The following is a 22,015-nucleotide window of genomic DNA, read 5'->3' as shown; positions in this document are numbered from 1 at the left end:
TGATCATGACCAAATTCACTTTTTTTTTTCCGCGCCATTTTTTTGTAAGCGCCAAATTTCCAAAATTATGTTCAGGTCGCGACCAAATCAGGTTGCAACCAAAGTTATGGAACAAATTATGGCCACGACCAAATGTTCTATTGTACTTGCTTCTATCTTGCAGCTGCTCATGAGGGCTTCTAGACATATGACAGTGATTTAAACAGTCATAGGAGTAGTTACTGATTAGTCTCTCCATCTTCTTTCCCCTCTTATCCTATTCCTCCCAACACAAATGAAGCAAAATACATTTTAGGAACAAATCAAAGGTGTAAAATAAAGGGAAATTGAATTTTTAATATCTCAGGGTTGTTAACATATTTTTATAATAAAATAAAAGCAACTGGGAAATTTAACCAGATATATTTATGTCTTCTGGAAAGGATGATAACTTTCTTTATCTAACACCCCCAACCCCTGGCTCCCTTCATGGGCATTGCTACAAACTAGATGAAAGGATGTCTAACGACACAAAAACTCTTAAGGCTTAACAACTCAGTAACCACAATTAAAGATGTTTATGTGGTGTTGAATTATATACTGAAAACTTCCATCAGTTTATAAAGAATTTTGAATTTGGAGTAAACTTGGAATTTTGTTTGGCTAGAAAGAAAATACACTTAAAATCTTGAGATTACAGATGGTAGATAGATAGATAGATAGATAGATAGATAGATAGATAGATAGATAGATAGATAGACAGACAGACATGTTTTTTTTAAAAAAAGTCTTTCCAAAATAATGGAAGAGATTTCATCAATTTAAATCAATTTCTAGCTCTAATTTCATCATCGTGTAGCTTCATATAATTTAATTTTTTTATAAGAAAACTTACCTTTTTGTTTCCAGCATGTAGTATTTTTACTACAGATACACTTTTACTGAAGAGTTCTGAGAAATTGGATAAAAAGGAAAATAAAGTCACCCTCCCAAAGCCAAATTTGAAAGAAACTTTCTTTTTGAATTTAGATGTAAGAAATGATTAGCAATATATTCAAAGATCTAGTCTCCATGTCAACAGAGCATACAGCTTGTTTCTGATTTCAGAGATGAAATTACAGTCTTTCACTGTGTGGTCCACATCTCTCACTTTTATCCATTTATGTCTGGCTTTAGGGAGAAAGTGACATTTTCACCAAGATCATTTTGTTAAAACAGTTCATTATAAAATGCATTTTATCAGAAGTTCAATAGAATAGAACAGAGAAATGTAAAGTAATGAGCCAGCCAGACAGTTGGTGGAGCAAAATCAGACCTTGAATTCTGTCTGTTGCTGGTTTACTTTAACAATAAAGACAAAGCAGCTTTTTATTGAATTCATTAGCTAAAGTTTATACATCACCTCAAGGGATAAAAATTCAGTTCATCCCTACTTTTTGATGTTATTCTCCTTCCCTATAATAAATAAAGCAACTGAAAGTTCAAAATATTTCCATTTAGCATTGGATACATGACAAGATTTTTTTTTTTAATGTTCAATAAACTGGTGCATTCAATAGTATAATATCTGAGGAAGAAATACAAAAAAGCACATAAAGTAGAAAGAGACTTTGGAGCTTACTTAGAGGGCATCTAATTTTCATGTAAGGTTCATATGTAGAGCCATGGGCTTTAAAAAAAAAATAAAGGTCATGCATTGTAATTATAACTGAGGATTAACTATTCTGGGTTAGCCTGGGTTAGCCAATGATTTGTTTCCTATGTTTGAGCCTAGCAATAAAGCAAAGCAATTTTTATGCTAAACTGCTTACCAAATATATAAAGGGACAGGATTTCCTGTCAGTCATGTCCAACTCTAAGGCACAATGCTCATCTTCTTTTTTTTTGGCCAAGGGAGCCAATGTTGTCTAAAGACAATTTCCATGGTTATATAGCCAGCATGGCTATATGCCAAGGGAAGAAAGCTGTTACCTTCTCACCAAAGTGATAACTACTTGTATTTGCATGTTTCCAAACTACCAGATGGACAGGAGCTAGGGCAAGGAATGGGAGTTCAGCCTGTTGCGCAGACCTTGGGTCTCAAACCTGGGCTGGCACAAGCTCAGCATCTTTAATCTACCCAAATATATAACAGGATACAAATCTTGTTTTCCTTTTGTAACTTTTGTCTAAGGCAAAGGTATGAAGAATTTCTCTACTAACCAAATCAAAAAGAAGCATGTTCTTTCTGAAAATACTAACACTCAGTTACAAATAATATATGCAAATAATATGCAAATAATCATTTGTAGTGTTCTTTTTCATCCTTCTATATTTTTTCATACCAGAAAAATTGGCTACAGAAAGATAAAACTACACTTTGAATGGATGAGACCCTGTATTGTTCAGGGTTGATTCAAAAAATGGTAGTAGGCTGATATCCATTCAGAGGCAAAGCAAGTATCCAATCATTATAAACTCTACCTTTATCAGGTGCTAAGCATTATAAAACAAAGTATGACAATTAAAATAAAAGTAGGGCCTGGTACATTTATTACCACAAATAAGTAGAGAAACAACTAAGTTTGTAAATTCACATTTATTTTGGTATATATGCTTCCTAATGTATACCTGTTTCTCATTTTTTTCTATGTGAATTTTTCACTAATGTATTTACATTAGTTTTCTTTCTTTCTTTCTTTCTTTCTTTCTTTCTTTCTTTCTTTCTTTCTTTCTTTCTTTCTTTCTTTCTTTCTTTCTTTCTTTCTTTCTTTTACCTGAGAATTGCATTGCAAAATTTGGAAAAATACACATTCTCAGGGATTCTGATTCGCAGAACAGTGTCAGATCTAGATGACATAAAATTCCTCCCAGATGAAATTCCTCAACAATTTTCAACTGAGATACAGGAGGTAAAGGAGAGGACTTCTTATTGACCAATAAAAAAAAAGTATGTTGAATCCTGAACCCCTGATACATAATGTAAAACCTCTGAATTTTGAGATTCACTTGTAAAATGGGGTAAGGTCATATCTGTAGGGCGACATACACTTATATATCCAATCTAAAGCTCTTTCTCACTGTATTTCCTATATTGTGGAGCAAAACAAGCATACTCCACATCTCCATTTCATTTAGCATCTGGAATTTAATGGTTAGGCAGACATTGTAAAATATCTTTTTCTTTAAGCTTAAGCTTTGACATTCATTGCGATACTTCACCACAGTTAAATAAAAATGTCTGGGAATGTTTATCTTCCATATAAGCCAACCTCTTCACTATCCATGTCAGCTATCCATCCAGTTGCCTACTGCCTGTTGGGAATAATAGGAAGGACATAAAAGCTGTGGATTAGACATTTCAGTGTGAAAAGGATAAAAATGCATAGGGCATTCTGTCAGCAGTTCTCTTGTTCCTGGGGTTCTATGCATATATGAATTAAGCAGTCTTTTTCAATAAGTCAGCTCCAATGAATTGTCTTTTTAGCAGCAGTATAGTTGAAAGTGCAGTGCAGTGAAACCTTCCTGCATCTTCTTGGACACAGTTGCTGCCATGGGGTAAGACTAGGTCCCTGTAGTTTCAGCCAGTTCAAATCATTTTAGCACCTCTGCATGTTCCTCCTTCGATCTGGTCAACTGCTGAGCCTGCTTGCTATCTGAGAGACAGAATCAGCATCATGCAGAAGACCAGAAGAGTCTATCAACACTATCCAAGCAGAGCAGCATGCTACCAGTGAAAAATGTCAAGTTTTATTCCTACATTGTTCCATGTTGACCCTCAATACACAAACCACCTAAAGAGCAATAAACTCTGAGAGGCAGGGGAGTAGGAGCTTTGTAACTATGTTACCCTATCAAGAAATATTGCAAAAGTATATGTCTATGTCTTTAACCCGTTACTTTCCTCCTGACAGATATGTTTAAATAACATCTGTGGTTATATTAAAGCATTGCTACAATGAAAAAGTTGGTGTGCTTTTTATGAATAGCATATATTTATGAATGTATTGATTGTATGTCAATGAATAAACTCTATTACTCTATTGCAAAATTAATTCACAGAGAAGTAATAGACAGATGATGTAGGCATGTCCCATTTTCAATGTGGTAAAGAAAGGACACATGATGTTATATTGAGCTATATCTACTGCCGATAAAAATACCTTGCTACCTAGACTGAAATGCATTTTTCTGCTAGCAGGTTTTTCCACTGAATATACTGAATGTAAATTATCTGCATTTAAAATTGTTTTTTCGATTAATGGGATAGATAACTTGGAAAAATAATTACTGGCCAGATGGCAGAAAAACCTGTCTTTTTTAAGTGTGAATGTACATATGCAAATCTTTCATTTGGACTGAATTGGCTGGAATGCTGGGAATTGTTTTTCTCCCATAAGAATCCTGCTTCATTTTCATTCTTGACACAATTGGCTATTCAAGCACATTACACTAATTGTATAAATCAGTATGGAAACCTTAGATTTAGATCTAAAACTAAGCACAATATATTTAATAATCAGGTATAGTTAAGAAACTATATAAAATTAAATGTTGTAAAAATAAGAGATCTTTGCTCTTCAGAAAATAGGCTGTGCTTTGTTAATGCAATAATTTCTGTTGCTCTTTTACTAAGTTTATTTTTATATGTATTGAACAGCATTAATTAGTGACTGGGCATATAATCTGAATTTCTATAACCGGTTGTTGCATCAGATTTGTTTGGGGCAGATATGCCTACCTGCTTGCCTTCATTGATGGAGGTGTGCTGGTCAGACAGTATATAGTTAATTGGGAATTGGGAGCTGTCCCCTTAAGGGAATGCCTCATGGTAAATGTAGTCAATGCCTCATGGGAAATGTAGTTCATGTCGTGTGGTCACATCTGTAATCCTGATTGGTCACTGAATTGACCCTTGGTTGGGTTTGGGGGAGTTTCCTTTATTCTTGCTTGGACCCCAGCATCGTGCTGGTGTCTTTCCCTTTGCTCCATCGTTATGGGAAGAAGATAACTATATTTTCACTGATCTGTCTTTAAGTTCCTGGCTGAATATAAACACAGATAAACTCTACAAAGGCTTCCATACAAAGTTTCTTTATTGGATTGTAATAGGCATCCTTAAGGTATAACTCACAGTTATGTTGAGATTCATCTAATATCCAATCTTTGCATAGTTGTCATCATAGTGTGAAAATATAGTTATCTTCATCCCATAATGATGGAGCAAAGGGAAAGACACCAGCACAATGCTGGGGTCCAAGCAAGAATAAAGGAAACTCCCCCAAACCCAACCAAGGGTCAAGTCAGTGACCAATCAGGATTACAGATGTGATCACATGACATGAACTACATTTCCCATGAGGCATTGACTACCTTTACCATGAGGCATTCCCTTAAGGGGGCAGCTCCCAATTCCCAATTAACTATATACTGTCTGACCTGCACAGGAGGGATATAGTTCCTTTGTTCAATTTTAATTGACGGAACTGGATATGCCTAGTCCTAACAAAGAAAAGACCTTGGGGTGACATGATAGCAGCCTTTCAATATTTGAGGGGCTGCCACAAAGAAGTGATTGATCTACTTTCCAAAGCACCTAAGGGAAGGACAAGAAGTAATGGATGGAAGCTTATCGAAGAGAGACTCAACCTAGAATTAAAAATCAATTTCCTAACAGTGAAACCAATTAATCAGTGGAACAGCTTGCCACCAGAAGTTGTGGAGCTCCATCATTGGAGGTTTTTAAGAAGAGAATGGATAGTCATTTGTCTGAAATGGTATAGAGTCTCCTGACTGGGCAGGAGATTGAACTAGATGAATTTCAAGATCCCTTCCAATTTTGTTATTCTGTATTTTGTACAACTAGTGTAAGATCTCTGAACAATATGAGTAGGAGATGGTGAGAGACCAAGTTACTGGGTTTAAACCTTGTGAAGATGTAGTCCTTCAGCAATGCTGCCTGGTCTAACAAAACAAAGTCTTAAGCATTATATTTTTCCTCCACTGCAAATAAGCATTCTAATACATTTGTGTCATACTTTATGCAATATAAGTATTAGCAAGTGTATTTTTTTCTTCTCTCCCATAGTATGATTTTATGGAACGTTTAGATGGGAAAGAGAAATGGAGTGTCGTGGAATCTCCTCGTGAGCGTCGAAGTATCCAGACGCTAGTTCAGAATGAAGCTGTATTTGTTCAGTACTTGGATGTGGGGCTGTGGCACCTTGCTTTTTACAACGATGGCAAAGATAAAGAAGTGGTTTCTTTCAGTACTGTCATATTGGGTAAGAATTCCATGGCTGTGCACTCTTGGCTATAAAACATGATTAAATTATGTGTGCTACCATTCAAACATATCTTATTCAGAGATGGTATTCAGCAGGTTCTGACCAGTTTTGGAGAACCAGTAGCAGAAATTTTGAGTAGTTTGGAGAGCTAGCAAATACCACCTCTGACTGGAGATTTTACAGTATCCTTCCCCTGTCACGCCCACTAAGCCATGCCCACGGAATCAGTAGTAAAAAAATTTTTGAATCCCACCGCTGATCTTATTCAACCTTGTGGGTCTTCTTTTAAACATGCACAGCGATTTTGCTAACCTCTAACTGGACTTCAGGTCTGGTAAGCTCAGGGGAATACTGTGTTATATTAAATATGTTCTCCCTTAGCCTTTAAACGCTTTAATACTGGCAATATCTAGAAAAATATTTTATAGAATTACCAGTTTCATTTTAATCTTTTATAGCACTGGGCAGCTTGGTCTAGTGATTAAGGCACCAGGTTAGAAACTGGGAGATTATGAATTCAGTCTCACCTTAGGTATAAAAGCCAGCTGGGTGAATTTGGGCTGGTCATTTTCTCTCAGCCCAACCCACATCACAGAGTTGTTGTGGGGAAAATAGGAGAAAAAAGAACATTAGGTATTACTTAGTATTAGTATTATTTATTAAAAAAATAATGAAAAGCAGGATCAAAATAAAAAATAAACAGAATAAAATACAATAATAAAATAAAATAGACTCTATATGTTGCTAGCAATTTACAGAGGTTTTTTTAAAATATTGCATTAATGTAAACCACCTTGAGTTAGAATGATCAAAAGATAGGATAGTATAAGAAATGTATACCCGTGTAAATCTTACACCTGTAAATATATACAATCTACCTCTTGTCGCAATACTTTCATATATTCAGAGAATCAGCATCTTCTAGAAATGCAAATTTTTAAAATTGCAACATTTTCTTCCATAGAGCTATATTGGAAAGTGTTGCCAGGAACAGAATCACAGTTTATGAGAAAGTCCAAAGTAATAGATATAATAGTTAGGTAGACTTCTTGATGGCACAATGATAGTAATTGCCTAAAAAGGGAAGAAAAGTACAGTATTTTATTCAGTTCAGAGGTTCTTTGACACATATCCATTACCTTCACTATCAAGCCATATATAGAGATTTGGAATACTGAGCAATATTAAATAAAAGAACAAGTGCCAAAAGATGTTATTCTTCAGTTAAATAAATATAAAAATACAGAAATACTGTTCTATATCTGTGAGAACTAGAAAATGTTTATAATTTTATAAATTAATTAACTTAAAAGTGTTTTCCTGTCATTATCATTTTTATTAATATAAAAATCCTGATAATTATTGTGAGTCACTCCTTCTACTTTACCTTCTATACCAATGTATAAATTGTGTGTTTATAGAGACATACAGATATGCATTCCTAAAATATATAATTTTCAATATACATATTTCATTTATTATTATTTTTATTGCTCCCTTCTAAAAGAGCATGGTCTCAAGTGGTACAAACAGGAGAAAAAGGCACAAAAATTAGTTTCGGTACAACAGTCACTGCAATTCTTACAGAACAGCTTCATTAGCTTTTCTGAACTAAATGTACTTATGAGAACTTTGATGGCCTTGGAAATCTAATTGTTTAGTTTGTTGCCTGTTTGAAAGAAGCCTTGACAATGCCTGGCTGTGGGGTGTGAGGCCACAGAAACTCTTTTTTTTTTTTTCAGTAGAGGGTCTTATCTGTGCAAAACAAACAGATGCTGCAAAATATTCATTTCAAAAGGTAAGCTTTCTGGCAAACCTTAAACCACAAAAGTTATTTTTGAATATTGAGAGATTTCAAAGATGCCAGTATTCTATCAGAGCTTAGTTTCCTTGGAAATAAATCATTGGACCTTTCCATTATGTCTGAGACATACAGTTTGATGCACCAGCTATGCAGAAGAGAAGCATTAGCACTCCAACAGATTTCTGTGGCTTTTCAGGTGTTGAAAGGAAGTCAAAGCTTATAGAGAGACATTTACTGTAGCTCTCTGGTTTTTCTCAGCATATTGATTTTCTTTGCCACATATATATTGGTGAAGATGCACAGACAAAATAAAAGCAGAAGTATTAATAACACAAACTGATACAGCAGTATGATGGTTGTTTCCATTCCAGATTATGGAAAACGTGGTTAAAAGTTTCAACTTTAGCATGTTTTGCTCATACAAATTATTGTTCAGCTATAATAATTACTACATGGAACAACTACATACAATATAAAAAGAAATCACGCCATATATAGGAGACTCCCTTCTGAGTCATAATACACAATTGCAGCCGCTTACCAAAATACAATGGCTCATTCTAATCATTAGTACAAGAGACTCCTAGCTGTGAATGCGCGATTTGGACTCATTATATAACAGAGGGGACCTCTCTGCCTCTGCATTTCCTCAAATGGAAAATAGGGCTGCTAAATGCCTTCAAGTGCAGTAAATTCTTTTTTTTCCCCCACAGAGAGGAAATAGCTACTCGACCAAAAAAGAAAAAGAAAAACAAAGTCTTTAGTAATATTTAGAAAATGTACTGTTAAGAGGCCCGAAGATTTTCTTATTTGTTTGGGCCATTTCTAATTATTGTGAAGTGAATTTCAGATGTTGAAATTTCATTAAATGCACAAAGATCAAAAGCAATGTTATCTGGAGAAATAACTGACAATCAGTGGCATCTGTCTTTCAGATTCTGTACAGGACTGTCCACGCAATTGTCATGGGAATGGCGAATGTGTATCTGGAATCTGTCATTGTTTTCCTGGCTACCATGGAGCAGACTGTGCAAAAGGTAATGATTGACTTGCTTTTCACATGCTACTTATTCTATAGTTTATTCTAAATCACAGGGGGAAAAACTTTTCATAGCAATTATGTGTTTTTTCAAAGAACCTATAAAACCCAGTTTCCCATAGGAAGAATTTTTATAATTAATTTCATTTTTTAATTCCAAATCTATATGGATCCTTAGTCAACTCTGCAGAATAAGCATGCTAAACACCATTTTGCTGTTTCTTTCAAAAATAGTCTTCCAAATCCTTAAAATCATATTTAAAACTTCTTTCTTTAAGAAGTAGAGTCACTTGATCGATGTGATAAAAACTGGTGGTTCCAAAGGGTCTTGATATTTACAAAGCAGTAAAAAGTAACCACAAAGTTGATTAAGGAATGAGACTTGGTCGAGCTTTTGGTCCATAAAAGGCTGTATTATGACTGTGAGCTTAGGTTGTATCCCTGGTTTCCTAGTCACTCAACTCATAAGTCACCTGCAAAGTCTCAATTCTTGAAGTCTGCTCATAAGAAGCAGCTGTCCAGAGTGCACATGGAATTTCTGGCGAGATTTCTCCAGGCAGGATCCAAGATCCAGCCACTGATCTCCACTTTAAACACTGCCATGGCATTCACCAGAAATCTTTCTTTGTTGCATGTGGAGTTTTCCGCTTCTAACTCAAGCAACCACAAAGCACAGTAAAAATGTTAGCCTGGATTTCTCATGTCCATCATCCTCATTTAATTGAATGCCCTGTAATAACATCCAGATAAAGTTCTACCGGACCACTTTCCAGGCCTTGACTTTACAGCCATTGTTCAGTGACCAAAGTTATGTCAATTTGAACAAGTAGTTGGTGCCTGAAATTAGGGCCACTGCAGTGCTCCCAAGTTCACATAATCAAAATTTAGGCACTTGGCAACTATTTGCATTTATGACTGCAAGGTGTTGCAGCTCCCTCCCCCATCTATCTCCCCTACCTACAGTACAGTATATCCTTTGACTTTCCTGTACTTCATAACTCCTGACACCCTAGCTGACCTTCACTATCTTTTTTCTCCTGCTGTTGATCAAAGATGTCTGGCCTGATGCTTTATGCTGGCCACAGGAGGCTTTCTTCCCAACCACACTGTTGTTTTCTTTCAATACTTAGAGAAGATGGTCCTACCTGTTTCCTCATAAAAAGCCATTGCATTCATGTTACATTAGTACACGAAGAAAAAAAGACAGCAAAAATCAGATCACATAACATTGGGCAGCACAAGGCCTCACAGTGCAGGATGGCAAGGGCAACTGTGAGTGGAACCTGGGGCTTGGGTAGCTGAAGCTTTGCACTGAACTGCTGGACCCGGCTGGACTTCATGTTGTGAAGGACTTCTGCAAAGCACTTCCCAAGAAGTCACTTGAGGTACAAAGCCCACTTCTTGACAGAAACCCTTTACACTGCAAAAATATTTTTTTAAAAAAATCTTTGTGCCACACTGTTGGAGCTTCCTAGATAACCCTTTATAATGCAAAGCCCACCCCTTTGCAGATGCCTTTCACAGAAACCATTTGCACCATGAAAAGGCCCTTTTCACTGTGCTGTTGGGGTGCCTGGGGAAGCCCTTTGTACCACAAAAATGCTTCTTTGCATTGTACTTCTAGGGCAGGGTGGGGCAGGGCTTTGTATGCAAAGGGCTTTCCAGGAAACCCCAGCATGGCCCAGCAGCACAGTGCAAAGAAGTTTCTTGTTGCATCATAGCCCAAAGCTGAGGCAAGCCAAGAAACTATTTTGTGCCATGCTGCTGAATCAGGCTAAGGCAGCTGAGGCTGCCAGGGATATCTATGGGAAAAACAGACAAAGGTAAAAGAACCAGACTGAAGAATCACATTCTGTTTAAGCAGTGCACTTCACCTCTATATTGTGATTTACTAAAAACAACTGTACAGTACAGAAGCCTTATCTCCACTATGTTCTGGAAGTTTAGATTTCCCATTGCTTAATGTTTCATGATATTTTCTATACCATATGGTTCAAGTTATAGGAGAAAAAGATTGCATATATTTTAAGGTTATACCTCAGTCATAACTGCCATACAACAATTAATAAAAAAAGAAAAGAAATGCTGTCATTTTGCTATTTTCATACATAAGAAAATGCTGGCAACTCTGTAACATTTTGATTGAAGCCAACCAAACAGAAACTGATAAGCATTGAAGAATAGTAGACATTGTATAAGTAATGATATTCTACACAAGATCACTACTTCTCTTCTTGGTCAATACCATTGTAGGTAACTTATTTGTCCAAATTTGCCTTCCATATCACTTGCTTCTGTCCTATCTGTACTGGAAGGTCTTATACTCAATGAACCACCTTCTGTCATTTAAAAAAAATATTCAGGGCAGCTTAAGCGCTTATTGATTGGGAATTTTCATAATGCTCAAAATGGAGGCATCCTCATATTTTTACAGGTATTTAAAATGAATTGAATTAATCATAGGCTTAAAAGTCTCTGGTGATCTTAGTTAACTTCTTTGGGTTTAATTAAAACATCTGTGCACTTTTAATTTATCGATTCATCCAACTCATATGTCATGATTTTTAAGACACCCCAGCACGCTCTGCATCATTTTTAACCCAATTTCCACTTAGCGAAAGCAATTAAATTCACCCTGGATTAATTAAAGCATCCATACTTTAGTGCTTAAGTCAGCGTGTGCTGCTTTCCCCACATGGTTTTTGAATATTAGGGATTTGACACACCTGATGAATTTTTTGTCCTATGATTCTCTGCCTTGCCTGCTAACATGTAGTTTGATAGCACAGGAGAGTAAACTTTTCAGATATTGTATTTCTAGCCCAACTCTCATTAGAATGATGAGAACTTTGAACCTTTGTACCCCAAACTCGGGATGCAAGATAATATACAGTTCATCATTCTGCAGAATATATTGATGGATAGCAAAAGGAAAGAACTATTATTACAAGAGATAAGAGAACTCACAGTTCAATGTTAAATATTTATTTAGGAATTTGTATAATGCCTCAATAAATATATAAGACAAAAAACTCCTAAATAATTAGAGAAGTTCTACAATGCACCAATTACCTAAAGACATGACGGGTTCCCCTCTATTAGATGTATTCAGGTGGCGGCGAGACAATCATTCCCTGGATACTTTATACTGAACTTTACACTGAGAAATAATATTATATTCAGTGACCTAATGGTTTCATCAAGTGTTTTGATATTCTAGTTCTTGTGTTTTCTGTGTACTTAGTTCATTTTTGTCACATGAGGGGTATACTAATCTCCCAGTTGGATTGTCAGGAGGTGCTTTCTGTATGACTGTTCTTTAAGATGATTGGAAATATTCAGTCATGCCAAATGTGCTTCTCATTTATGTTGGTTAAACTATATTGTATTCATTTGGATGTCTTACGTGTCCCCATATAAACCTCAACAATTAGTAGTGAAATGAGTCTGTATTTTAAGAAGTTCATGGAGGTTTAATTCCACACACCCTTACAGTTGGCCAATTTGGAGTGATGGTTAAAACATCAGGCTAGAAACTGGAAGTGTGAGTTCTAGTACCGCTTTGAGCCAATCATTCTCTGTCAGCCCTAGGAAGCAGGAAATAGCAAATCATTTCTGAAATCTTTCCAAGAAAATGGAAGGGACTTGCCCAGACAGTTGCCTGGAGTCAAGACTGATTTGAATTGGAGTCGAAAACAAAACAAAACATTCTTGTGGAAAATCCTATATAAGGTAAAGGACCTTTTCTAAAAAAAAAATTTCAATGCTGGATTATTGCCTTTTTCCAAGTAAAGCTGGCATTAGTTTTGCAATAATTCTGACACAAGGTAAACTTTCTCTATTTGCCTAAATACTTTAATTAAAGTAAGTCTATTAGCTGTGTTGCCCTCTAGTGGCAATTACAACACTGTTGTTTATTGCCATATTATTTAACAGATAACAGATAAACAGAGTTGGAAGGGACCTTGTAGGTCATCTAGTCCAACCCCCCCCCCCACCCAAGTGAGAGACCCTACACCATTTTTGACAAATGGCAGTCCAATCTCTTCTTGAAAGTCTCAAGTGATGGCGCTCCCACAACTTCCGAGGGCAAGCTGTTCTATTGGTTGATTGTTCTCACTGTCAGAAAGTTTCTCCTTATTTCCAGGTTAAATCTCTCCTTCAGTTTCCATCCATTATTCCTTGCCTGGCCTACAGATTCTTTAGAAAATAGCTTGACCCCTTTCTCCCTTTGGCAGCCCCTCAAATATTGGAAGACCACTATAATGTCTCCCCTGGTCTTTCTCTTTACTAGACTAGCCAAACCCAGTACCTGCAACCGTTCATTGTATGTTTTAGCCTCCAGTCCCCTAATCATCCTGGTTGCTCTTCTCTGTACTTTTTCTAGAGTCTCAACATCTTTTTTATAATGTGGTGAACAAAACTGGATGCAGTACTCTAGGTGTGGTCTTACTAAGGCTTTATAGAGTGGTATTAGTACATCCCTTGATCTTGATTGTATCCCTCTGTTAATACAATTTAGGATTGCATTAGCTTTTTTGGCCATTGCTGCACACTGCTGGCTCATATTCAGCCGGTTGTCCACTAAGACTCCAAGATCCCTCTCACAGTTACTGCTATTGAGCCTGGTTTCACCCAGTCTATACTTTTGGTTTTTCTTGCCTAAGTGTAGGACTTTGCTTTTCTCTACATTGAATTTCATTTTGTTAGATGTGGCCTAGTGTTCTAATCTGTGAAGATCCATCTGGATCTTGAGCCTATCTTCTTGGGTGTTAGCTATTCCTGCCAGCTTAGTATCAGCTGCAAATTTGGTATGTTCCCCTTCTATCCCCTCATGTAAGACATTAATGAAAATATTGAAGAGTACTGGGTCTAAGACGGAACCTTGTGGCACCCCACTGCTTACTTCCCTCCATGTAGACTTAGACTACTCATTGAATACGGTTTGTGAGCCAGTTGCGAGTCCATCTAGTGGTGGTGCTATCTATTCCACTTTTTTCTAGCTTACTAAGAAGTAGGTTGTGGCCTACTTTGTTGAATGCCTTGCTGAAATCTAAATGTATTATGTCCACAGTATTTTGCTGGTCTACTAATTTAGTCACTGTGTTGAAGAATGAAATAAGATTGGTTTGGCATGATCTGTTTTTAACAAACCCATGCTGACTGCTAGTTATTACTTTACTTGTTTCTAGATGTTGGCAGATCTGTTTTTTTATTATCTTTTCCAGTATCTTCCCAGGTATTGATATTAGGCTGATTGGTATATAGTTTCCTGGGTCTGTTTTTTTTCCTTTTTTGAAGATAGGAACCACATCAGCTCTTTTCCAGTCCTCTGGTAGTTCCCCGGTGCTCCAGGATTTTTGAAAGATATGGTGCAGTGGTTCTGAGATGACCTCTGCCAGCTCCTTTCAAATTCTGGGATGTAATCGTTCAGGCCCCGGTGATTTGTATTATCAGACAGGTGTTCTCTTACTATTTTTGCTTATTTTAACTTTTATTTCTGGTCTTTCTTTTACAGTTATGTTTTTGGTGAGTTAGCTATAGTTTCTTTTTGCATGAAGAGGGAGGCAAAGAATGAGTTAAGCAGTTCTGCTTTCTCTCTGTTGCCTGTTACTTCCTTGCCATCTTCTCTCTTTAGTGGACTGACTGTTTCCTTGATTTTTTTCTTTTTATTTATATGTTGGAAGAATTTTTTTTTATTATCTTTGACTTTTCCCCTGTAGTTATTAATTGGAGTATGACACCTTTATATCTTTTGATTTTGTCATTCAATTGTTATTTAAACTTCAATTTATACCTTTAAGATTATAGCATTCAATATAATACATAACTTCCAATCGAATTCTGCTTGGTACATTCTTAAAATACATACTATATCCTTAAAAAATTATATATATGTGTGTGTGTGTGTGTGTGTGTGTGTGTAAATAAAACACTCATTCCATTCCAATTAAATTCTATCATTAATATTCATTAAAGTCTTAACATCTTAAGTCTTAACATCTTTTTCTTTTCAATTGAATATCATACTTCCTTGTGAACACTTATAAACTTTCCATAATTAATTTTTTTTTTCCATATTTCTTCACTTATATTTTTATAAATCATTAATAATAATTAAAATGTTCCCATCCTTTCCTAATTTCATTTTCTCATTCACTTTTTTTCATTTATTTATTGACAAACATTCCATTATATTACAATAAATATTTTATCCATCATTTTAGTCATCGTTATTAGTTACAGTTTATGCGCCAAATGACAACCAAAGTCAATTCTATAAGGATTTACATGAGAGAATCGTTGAGATGGGACAAGATAATGTATGCATTGTGGGAGATCTTAATACGGTAGTAGATATAAGAAGGATTATTTTAATAATGCAAAGAACAAAAAGAAAAGGAAAATTTTGCCCAGATCCTTTTTCAATATGACACAGGAACTAAATTTTATAGATCAATGGAGGACAATAAATTTGGGGGAAAAAGAATTCATGTTCTACTCTAACCCACACAAATTGTGGTCTAGATTAGACATGGCGGGGATGAACGCAGAACTAGGAAACCAACTAGATTTGATAGAGATTACGACAAATGTATGGGCTGATCATAACCCATTAAAAATAACTTGGAAAGGAAGGAAAAGGAAGAGTAGAAGGTGGATAGTTAATTCCCAAATTTTAAAAGAGAAAGATTTTATAGAGAAAATTAAGAAAGAAATGGAACTTTTTAAAAAGGAAAATACAGTGGAGCAAACATCATTACAGAATTTATGGGATACAGCAAAGGCAGTCTTGAGGGGGCTGATAAAAGCATATACAGCAAAAAGGAATAAGGAAAGATGGCAAAATCAGAAGAAATTACAGGAGGAGATTAAAGACCTAGAAAGTAGATTACAAAAAAAAAAAAATCCACAAGATGAAACTTCCAGTTTGAGCTCCTTTGGATACGGACTGAAATCCACAATCGTGCGCAGTTTCGATCCATGCTCACCGCTGGAGTGCCCCGAGCCGGCTATTTCAGGGCTAAGCCACCTGTAGAGGTGGTGAAGAGTGGGGAGACCACCAGCAGGATCAAGGAGATAATGGGTGAAAATTTAATTGAAAAAGGATTCTGCAAAGGTACATAAGATAGTATTATTATATTAGAAATAGAATTTTTTGAAATGCAATGGAAGCAATTCAAACTGCCTCTCTCATTTCCACCCACAACTTCTGGAAATTTGAAATTTGCCATACTATTTGGCTTTATTGGCTGATTGTTCATGTATTGCACATATCCTGGTAAGACTAAAGAGCAATATGTGCATGTATTGCACATATCCTGATAAGACTAAAGAGCAAGTTAGACAGTCTTCTTCAAAAGAACTTGAATACCTAAAAGATAATCATCCTTCAAGGAATTTGTCTTTGTAAGGCCTAAGCAAAGAAAGGATATACTGTACTTTAAGCTCTGTTATGCTGCGTATGTGATTAGATGCTGAGTATGTGATTAGATGTCCAAATCTTAAGAAAATGCAATATCAAAGTAAGAAAAATAGACATTAGGAAAGACTATCTGATATTTCTCTCCTTTGAGAAAACATATCCAATATCATACCAGCAGCAGTTTAATTCCTATTAAAGGAATGATCAAGTCTGACTTATTGGAGATGGAGAATTAATTACCCTCTTGAGGAGGGATTCCCAAGGAGTGGTCTAGTCTGAATTATTGCAGATGCAGAATTAATTATCCTCTTGAGGAAGGATTCTCAGTGGGTCAGCTTGAAGAGTACCAACAATAGATTTATTGCATGTCAGTCCATACTGTTCTTCCCAGTGGTCTATAGAATAATTAACTTCTTCCTTCATAGTCTTTTAGTTTGAAGATAGGAGCATGAGAATGTGCACCCCAGTAATAAGTAGAGCCCATCTTCCCAACCCATGCACACACATTTAGACTTTTGTATGCAAAAGTAGCAATTTATAGACATTTATTTATCCTGCTTGACCTTTGCCTAGTTGGACAGGAGTAGTTGGCTGTTCTTATAGTACATCTTGCAGTCCTCATCATGGCAGCAACTGCTAACCAAATAGGTTCATAACAGGAAATGTAATAGTGGCGTTGTGTTCTGGTGCCATCATTTTTTTGAATCAGGGGATTCATGTTTTGAATAACATGATAATATAGTTGGTTGTCTATTAGAAAAAAAGATGGTTTGTGTCTGAATGGTAGGTTCCAGGAAAAGTGCTATATTGGAAATTTGTATTATAAGCATAAATCAGATAAATCTATTAATGCTTTTCATTCTGTCCAGGCATTTTTTTTTCATTCCGTACATGTATTTAGAAATATATCACATAGAATAAATTGGTATTATTATTAAGTATTCAAATTATAAGCTTTCTTCTTAAATAATCTTTGAGATTTTCTTTAGTGGTCTCCCAGTCAAATACCAAGCTAGTTTAGTTTTTGGAGATCAACCAAGGGTATAATTTATAATTATTATATCATAGAACACATTTTGATATAGTGATTAAGGCACCAGAATCTGTGAGTTCTAGTCTCGCCTTGGGCACAAAAATCAGCTACATTACTTTGGTCCAGTCATACTCTTTTAGTCCTGGGAAGTAAGCAAGGACAAACCACTTCTGAAATCTCACTTGAAAAATGCAGGAATTTGTCCAGGAATAAACATTAATTTGAAGACATAAAATAATTAATAATATATTATAAGCAGGGTCAACCATATTTGAATGGAAATGGAAAATGTGTTGTATAGTATAATAGTTGTGAACTGTATAATATTCCAGCTACTTTCACTTAAAAAGAAATCATAATTTCAAGAGCCATAATCCATAAAGAGCCATATGCCTGGGCAAACCTGGGTTTTTAAGAACTTGAGTTTGTTTTTAAATCATGGAAACTACATCAAAGTTTCTCCGAGCAATATTTAAAGTTGTGACAAGAAAGTTTGTAAATTAAGCTTTGCTTGTTTTATTCTAATTTGCCAAGGTGTGAATCACTGTACTATAGCATCTACTAATATTATTTTGCCTTAGAATTTACTCCATCTTCAGGAAGTATTCATGTTGATATTGTTAATATTTAAAATAGTATTTATACTTAATGTTGTAACATCAAAATTACTTAGAAAAAATTGTCTGCAAGGATAATGCTGGGATTTTCAATATGCCCAATCATTACATTGTTTTATATAGTTATTTTTTAATCTAATTGATTTCAAACGATCGATTACAGCAACTGTGAAAATGGTTGTATTTATTGAAATAATGCTGGCAATATAAAAGTTTGATTCAAACCCTACAGTGGAGATTCTCTTTTTATCAAGATGAAGATGCTTCAGCAAAAATTTTTTGCATCTCTAGAAACCTAAAGCCTAAATTATCTCAAATAATTCAGAACAGCATGTATTGGCATTTTTAAAAGTCTGTTTCTTGCTAGTAAAGTCAGCATATCCTTACACAAGTTGGATATTGACATGCTGTTTTGTTTCCTTTTTTCCATTCAATTATCTAGCTGCGTGTCCAGTTCTGTGCAGTGGCAATGGACAATACACCAAAGGAGCCTGTTTGTGCTACAGTGGCTGGAAAGGGCCAGAGTGTGACATACCCATCAGCCAGTGTATTGATCCATCATGCGGAGGCCATGGTTCTTGCATTGAAGGGAACTGTGTTTGCTCTTTAGGATACAAAGGCGAAAACTGTGAGGAAGGTAAATGCTACTATACAAACTACATTTGTTCACCTTGTATTGAATAAAGAGGGTGAGAGGACAAAAGGAAAAATTCCATAATGCTCTGATACACAACTGCTCTAATAGTCCTGGAGCAGAAGCTCAGGAATTCAGCATTCTCTGTGTTACCAGTTGGTGTGATTTGTATTTATGCTTCTTTCTTTCCATGTACTTAAGGATCCTAATAATTTGAGCCATTGCAAAATAACACACCACAGGTAAACCTGAGTGATTCTTTTGTTGTGGGGTCTGGATCTATCTTTTCTTTTCTTTGGTGGCATGGATTTTATTGACTGAGCATTTTTAAACTGCAAAATGCAGAACAAAACAAATAAAAAAGATGGTATACAAAATGGCATAATTGGAAACCTATAAAAGCAAACACTTTAGTAATAATTAATTCAGAAAAAGAGGAGCCAGATTTGAAAGACTACAGGTATCCATGTCACTTAGAGGCCCCATGTAGAGTAAATTGTTCTTGTTACACGCAATCACATTGAATTAAAGGAAAGTAAATGGTACACAGAAAGGAAGGCAATTTAATGAATTCTAAAAAGCACTTTGTATTGAACATATAAGTAGCTAAAGTTTCCTACAAAAAGAGGCGGGGGGGGCAGTTGTACCAGGAACAGGAGAGCAAAAAGTTTTAACTAAATTGAAATGACCAAATATGCGCAGGAATGGGATATTTATGTGATTTTTCTTACAATTAATTTTTGTCCCTTGTAATGCTTAAAATGGAAAGCCCTCCAGAAAAAGACAATTACTAGAAGCGAGCATCAGTTTGTCAAATAAAGATGATGTCAGATAAACTTTATTTAGTCACTTTGACAAAGTGACTAAATTAGTGGATAAGGGAAATGCTGTGAATTTAGGTTTCAGTAAGGCATTTGGCAAAGCAGACCATAGCCTATTTCTTGGTAAGATAGGACAAAGTAGCATAGACAATATCACCACCAGATGGATTTGTAACTGACTGATCAACAGCGCTCAATGGGTAGTCCAAAATGAAACTTGGAGGAAACCATGCAGTAGGTTACTCCAAGATTCTGACTTAGGCCCAGTACTCTTCAGCATCTTCATAAATGATTTAGATGAGTGGATAGAAAGGGCACTCGTCAAATTTGCAGACACCAAGTTGGCCAGAATAGTTACCACTTTAGAAGATAGATTGAGTTTCAGAAGAATCTTGACAGACTTCAGCACTGGACTAAAACTGAAAATGTTTGAAAACAATCTAAAACTGTTTTCAAAAATAAAGATTATTTATGAAGAGATGCAGAACTGAAGTAACATATCCTGAAATCGTTGATATGTGCATTTTTGCTATAGGCTAAATGTTCGGTTATGATTTAGACCTAGATTTAACAAGTAAATAATGGATTATTAAATTTCCCACAAGTGCACAAAGGCCGTGCCTTTCTCCTTCCTGTATTTCTCTGGAGCAAATATATGTTAATATAATCCTTTTAATATCCTCTTCAAAATAACAATATTTTAGAAGCATCTCAATATGTGCATTTTGTTCAGGAAAACCTAGCCAAATATTAATACCTGAAATATCCCTTAATTCCAGTGCTTTATTCATTGTGTTTAAGAAATAATTATAAAATTAATACAAATCTTCCTTTGGAAAATTTCTAAAGAAGAGGTTTAAAAGAAATTCTACAAAATAGCCTATAAAAACTATACCCCTGGGCAACATCGTTTAATCAGTAGTTTCATCATACTGGTGTTTCTCTCCTCCCATAAATCTGTGCATGGATGCACGATCATGTACATGTGTGTATTTGGGTGTGTGGTATAAATATATAAACAAACATTGGACCTGATACCATCCTGATCAAAAACACATCCCCTTAAGAAAAATAGCAGGGTCTAAGTTATGCATAATCAATGTTCATAACTATTAATTAAAACTAGTTTCCAGTAAAATAGGGAACATGAATTGATTCTTTCCTGTATATACCATCCAATATCACTGTTAGGTATATGTGCACAAACACACACACACACATACACATTAAATTTTTATACTATAAAATATATAAAGGTGCAATGAAAACTTTTCTTCCTATTTCCAGGAGAAAAAGAAGAAAAAATAAGTGTGAAGATGGATATATGATATAAAGAAAGAAGCTGTCTACGGACAGAAAAGCAAAAGGGGAAAACAAAAATGAATAGAGATGAGACAGGGAAGAGATAATTTTAAAAAGTGAAGCTCTGTGTAGGAATTTCAAAAAGGGTTAAGGGTAAATTTCCTTTCCCAGAACTAGCTAACCTTCAAAGGCACGATCAACTGTTTTTCTTTTTTCATATTATTCTTTTCAATGAATGTAAGATGAATGCCTCCTCAATTCACCAAAATTATTTGGGGAAATAAACTTGTCCTCATAGGAAAAATTGCAGTATATAATCACATTTATGATGATATTTTAGCTTTCCTTTACAAGCCTATTTTATCCTGTTTTTAATCTCAAACTAGTTTTCATCTCCAAGTTCTTTCCTCAAGAAAAGAAATACTAACAGGTTTATTATCTTTGTAGGTAGTGCAATTCCTTTAGAGATTCCAGAAGAAAAAAACTTGACATAAATGAAATGCTACTCTTATTAAGTTGCTCTGTGACTGCTAAAGTCTGGCCTCTGTGTGTGTTCAGAAAGAATGAACAAATGATTTAATCAGGAGCAAGAAAGGATAAGGAATTAGAAAGATCAATATATTTTAGAAAACATGTATTAATGAAAAAGCAAATATAGAAGGTTTAGAAGAATGACAAGAAAGATTAACATAGCTTTTTCCATTCATCATTTAATAAACCAGAATTCTATAATATTGGCACTGTCCCTTCAAAATAACTTTCATTTTAACAGATAACAGATAATCAGAGTTGGAAGGGACCTTGTAGGTCATCTAGTCCAACTCCCCACCCAAGCGAGAGACCTTACAACATTTCTGACAAATGGCAGTCTGTTTTGTTTGAGCAATGAGAGGCTGAACCAGAGCATGAGTGCAACAATACTTTATTTTACAATAAAAGGATGACCGTGCTTGCCAAGCCTGGAACTGGCTCGCAGCAATCAGCAACCGGTTGGACCCCGCAGCCTGCTTTTATAGCTGGCTGCTGGGGAGAGCCAACCAATGGGAATGGGGGAATAACACCCACGTAAAGAGAGTGGACCTGAGTGAGAACTC

The 22,015-nt window shown here is 35.5% G+C and overlaps 1 protein-coding gene across 4 annotated transcripts in view; it reads left to right on the top strand.

The window, feature by feature from the left end:
* Window positions 1-22,015, top strand: part of TENM2 (teneurin transmembrane protein 2) — an 865,315-nt gene that overhangs the window by 670,886 nt on the left and 172,414 nt on the right. For all 4 annotated transcript variants that reach the window (XM_087924563.1, XM_087924565.1, XM_087924562.1 and 1 more), the window contains 3 exons: window positions 6,047-6,242; window positions 8,985-9,086; window positions 18,607-18,801. In XM_087924563.1, the coding sequence (XP_087780689.1) occupies window positions 6,047-6,242; window positions 8,985-9,086; window positions 18,607-18,801 (493 nt within the window). The remainder of the gene's footprint in view (window positions 1-6,046; window positions 6,243-8,984; window positions 9,087-18,606; window positions 18,802-22,015) is intronic.

Source organism: Pseudonaja textilis, chromosome 2 (genome assembly GCF_049901715.1).
Source record: "Pseudonaja textilis isolate UNSWEBS1 chromosome 2, rPseTex1.2, whole genome shotgun sequence".
In the NCBI taxonomy this organism is placed as follows: Eukaryota; Metazoa; Chordata; class Lepidosauria; order Squamata; family Elapidae; genus Pseudonaja; species Pseudonaja textilis.
Note: the sequence above shows the minus strand (reverse complement) of the source record. Positions and strands in the feature narration are given on the sequence as shown.